General features: G+C 33.9%; 1 protein-coding gene across 1 annotated transcript in view; it reads left to right on the forward strand.

The window, feature by feature from the left end:
• The window catches only part of LOC106867187 (elongation factor 1-delta), a 34,096-nt gene that overhangs the window by 1,916 nt on the left and 27,526 nt on the right, over positions 1-4,654 (forward strand). The window contains exon 2 of the mRNA XM_014911986.2: positions 3,115-3,226. Within this exon, the coding sequence (XP_014767472.2) occupies positions 3,116-3,226 (111 nt within the window). The 5' untranslated portion in view covers position 3,115. The remainder of the gene's footprint in view (positions 1-3,114; positions 3,227-4,654) is intronic.

Genomic DNA, 4,654 nt, shown 5'->3' on the forward strand with positions numbered 1-4,654 from the left:
ATATATATATAGTTCAAATTTACAGAAGATGAAGACAGGTGAGAGAACAACAAGCAGGTGTATTAGTTTGATACTCAGGAAGACTGGAAAAGTCTTTGATGTTTCGATATATTATAAGGAACTCCAGTTTAAACCTGAGTTTACAAGACTTCATATCCACAATTTCAAATGTTAAATGCACTCAACCAGACATTAATTCCACATTTTTTAAGGTTTCTTCTCAGTAACTTTAGAAGAGAGAGATTGAACTATTAAATATCACTTCCAACCTCCGCCGGCTGCCTCTTACAAATTCAAGGGGGTATGTGAGTCAGCAATTATACTGTATAGGTTTGTATTTTGTCAAACCACAATGGGTAATGGGGGAAAATTACAAGGGTTTATAATAAAGTAGCCCCTAGAACTGTGTTGGTGTGTTTATGTCCCCGTACTTTAGCAGTTTGGCAAAAGAACTAATAGAATTAATACTGGGCTTAAAAAACTGAAAAAGGTACTGAAGTCAGTTCATTCGACTAAAGATTCTCCAAGACGGTGCCTCAGCATGGCCGTAGTCTAATGACTGAAACAAGTAAAAGCTAAAAGATAAACTCTACAATTTTCAAACCTTAATATTCCTTCAAGAAGAAACCTAACAAAGGCCATGTTTTAAAATTTTCACAATGACCTGCTTCATGTTATGATTTTCTTTTTACTTGAATTCTTTCTGAAAGCTTTTAGCATTTAAACTGGCCATATCTGACCAAAATATTCTACCTGTTTTCGGTTCAAACTGGCCAGATCCAGCCTCTCACACCTACCCTGCAATGTCATTCTAACGATAAACAATTACATCATCGAAATCTCAAAGCTAGGAAATAATGCATGATTAATTCAAAACGGTGTGAATAAATAAGCATTACATTTGATAGAGTAATCTGAATGTTAAAGGGTTAAAATTTTAAATCTTTTCTTGTTTCTCATGAAATTCAAACAAGGAAGAATAAAATCAAGATTAAAGGATTTCTTTTGAAATTTAAAGCCTAAAACTTCATCATTGTCTCCATTTTTCCTTGCTTGCCCCTAAATCATCTCCATTATTTCAATAAACTAAATAAGATCTAGCCACTTGATCAATTTTTAATGCAGAACTACTTAAAAATTCATGATCACTCATTAGTTTTTACCTAGCAACACCTTCAGTTTTTCTAACTAAAAATGTTAACATGACTACAGAATTAGGTTATCCTTATTGATTATATTGGAATTGTTCTTACTATTGATTTAGTATTAGTTTTTAAATAACCTGTTCACTTGTACAGAACCCTATATAATCGTATTGATCTGAAGTGTTTTGTGTTTAGATATTGAAGACTATATAAAGCAGAGTCAATAGGCTACCAGGCAATGGCAAGATGGCTGCCAGTTTGTGTTGTTTTACCCACAGAGTTGTTGTTTCTGGACCACTTAATTCTCAAACGATCCTCTACTGATTAATGACAATGTGATGCTGTAATATTAGATTTTATGGTTTGGCACAAGTCCAGCAAGTTTAGGGGTAGGAGGGAGTCGATTATAATAACCCCCAGTGCTCCACTTATTGTTTTGTTTATTCCGAAGGGATGAAAAGCAAAGTCAACCTCCGGGCATTCTGCCCTGTGTGCTTACGGTTCTGCCAGCTCACTGCCATAACTAGACACAGTAATATTGTCTTCACTTGCAGGGCTCAGATGTTTGGCTCGTACAAAGTTGACTTTCTCACAATATATTGCATGAAAATGACATACACATATACATACATACATACACACAGACATATATACATACACACATACACATACATACATACACAAAAATACACATACATACATACATACATTATAAATCTCTAGATATGAATTCACATTAATAGGTCTATTTTATATGCTGGCCACTGATAAAATTTTAATGATTTTATCCTTTATTATTATATATATGTATGTATATATCTTTGTATATATATATATATATATAAATTTATTTGCATATCGTCTGTAATCTACTCGTTAAATAAAGCTAAATATCAAAATTGAACAATTTTAATCCATTACTCTGTCAAATGTAATCCTTATTTATTCACATTGTTTGGAATTAACCATGAATTATCTCATAGTTTTGAGATTTTGATGATGTGATTATTTATTTTTAAAATGATGTTGTAGAGTTGGTGTGAGAAGCCAGATCTGTCTAGTTTGAACATAAAACAGGTAGAATAGTTTGTCTGAATTTGATCAGTTGAAATGCTAAAAGGTTAAATTCAAACTATAAAAATGTATCATAGGCCATGGAGAGTTGAACAGTGTTGAACAGATCAAGTCTTTTCCAGACTAATCCAACATTGATCACTGGCTCGATTTTGGGGAGTATCTCCCCTCCACCTCAAGCTGGATAATCTTTTGAGAGAGAGTGAGTGGGGCCCTACCCCCACCCATTGGCTTGCCTCATGTCCAGACCTAAAAAGCACCCAGTACACTCTGTAAAGTGTTAGGAAGAGTATCCAGCTGTAGAAACCAAATCAGAAACAGAATATGGAGCCTGGCATGGCTCCTGGCCTCGCTAGCTCCTGTCAAACCATCCAATCCATATCAGCATGGATAATGGATGTTAAATGATGGTGATGGTGACCTCTACAATCGCAGCCCAACGAAAGGGCCTCTCAACTCACTGGACCTGTTTGAAATAACAAACTCACCTTCAAAGCATTCTGTTATTAAAAAAACAAAGGTGCACTTTTGGTGGTTCTGCATGATCACAGTCTGGTCTAACCAATCAGAACTGACTCGGGGCTACACAGCACCTGATTAAACTGATCCATTAGTTACTTAATGGAGCAATACTCAAGTGATTGTCTAATTCTAAAAACCGTACTAAAACCAGCTTTAACAGTATCTAATCCTTATAATACCCACCTGCCTGACACTACCTTTGGTCCTAAGATATACTCTTCCATTTTTATAACAATTTAAATTAAAACCTTCCTTTTGAAATTTAATGACAGTTATTTTACTAAATTCTTCCATTATTTTCAAAATTGAAACAGAGGCTGTGTGTATTTCAACAGAGTTAATATTGTTTTATTTTCTGTTCTTTTCTTTCTAGAATGATGTGTTCAGTTACAGCTGAGAGTGTTTGGCTCCAACAGCCCAGATATGAAGCAGCTGAAGCAGACTTCCAATGTTATTTAAACAAATCTAGAACTCCAACCACCCAGGTAAGAAGTAATGGTGTTCATTATCTGTTTGTCATCACAAACATTGAATTACTGAAGCATGAAAGTGTGGTGGTGAAGTTTGGAGATTGTTTCCATTGGATTTAGTAACTGAAAGGATTTGAGTAAAGTTGTCTTAGAATGCTGTTATCTTAGAGGTGTTGTGCATTATATAATACTATTATACTAGTTTGTCTTAGAGGTGTGTGTATGTGTGTAATACTTTGGATAGTTATAATCCAAGCTGTGTCCTTTTGAAGCACATCTTATTCCAATGTAGACATTATATTTGTGTGCGATATACATATAGGGTTGAAAAATACTGGGAAATATTTTCTGCAGAGTAATTACATATCAAAACAGATTGGAAAAAAAATTTGGTATTGTTTATTTACCATTACATATGTTTCAATGGCTCATAGGAGCTATAAAATTGTGCATGTAGGAGAAACATGTCTGAAGAATTTCTAATAGATGTCTTACATGTTTCTCCTACATGTAAAATTTCGTAGCTTCTATTAGCTAATGAAACATGTGTAATGGTGAATAAATAATTGCAAAAAATTTTTTATAATCTGTTTTGATATTTAAAACAGTTATGTATGGGGTGTCATAATATACTTGCTATTGTACTAGTTTCTCTCAGAAATGTCTTGTATATAATACAATTATACAAGTTTCAGCCAGTAGAATGTTGCTATCATGAGATGCAAACATTAAATTAAACTGGTTTGATGCTCAATTTTTAAAAGAATATTTGAAACTTAAATTATTAAAAAATTAAATTGAATATTAATCAGCAAAACTTTCTGCTCCTTTTGTTCTGTGTCTGTTTTTCTCTCTTTTAATGTTTGTTCTTCTCTTATTTTCCTTCTCATCCAACCATGACATGCAATGATGTTGGTTGAAATTAAATTTTGTTGACAATGCTTAGGTTGTAGCATGATGTAGTGACTGCAAGAACTCAGGGTCTGCTACTTCTTTGATACCAATGGGGGTCACATGGACCTGAAAAAGATATTGGACAGTGGAAAGCATCAAGGGAACTGGGTCTGGTAGGAATGATTGCAATTGATTGGGAGATGTAATGTGTAGATATGCTAGAATAATACCTGGTGTAGATCTGATGGCTGATTGGTAACTGAAGATGTTGGAAGTAATTAAATATTGAGAAAATTTGATTTGCATGAAAGTGCATTCTAAGCCAGAGGCCCAGTTCTTCCTCAAAGCTGCATCTGAAGTTTGGAGCTGGAATAAATAAAAAATGTACCAATTCTGACTCTGGCTTAGAATAAACTGCAATAGACCACAAACAAATTGTCCATTTTCAGAGATTCTAATTTCACTGTTTTTGGTACAGAAAATAAATCCAATTTAAGGGCTTGGAAGGAGGTTCTTTGAGATGGAATTCATTCTAAGAACAATGTTTAT

The sequence above is a fragment of the Octopus bimaculoides genome, chromosome 3 (genome assembly GCF_001194135.2).
Source record: "Octopus bimaculoides isolate UCB-OBI-ISO-001 chromosome 3, ASM119413v2, whole genome shotgun sequence".
Classification (NCBI taxonomy): domain Eukaryota; kingdom Metazoa; phylum Mollusca; class Cephalopoda; order Octopoda; family Octopodidae; genus Octopus; species Octopus bimaculoides.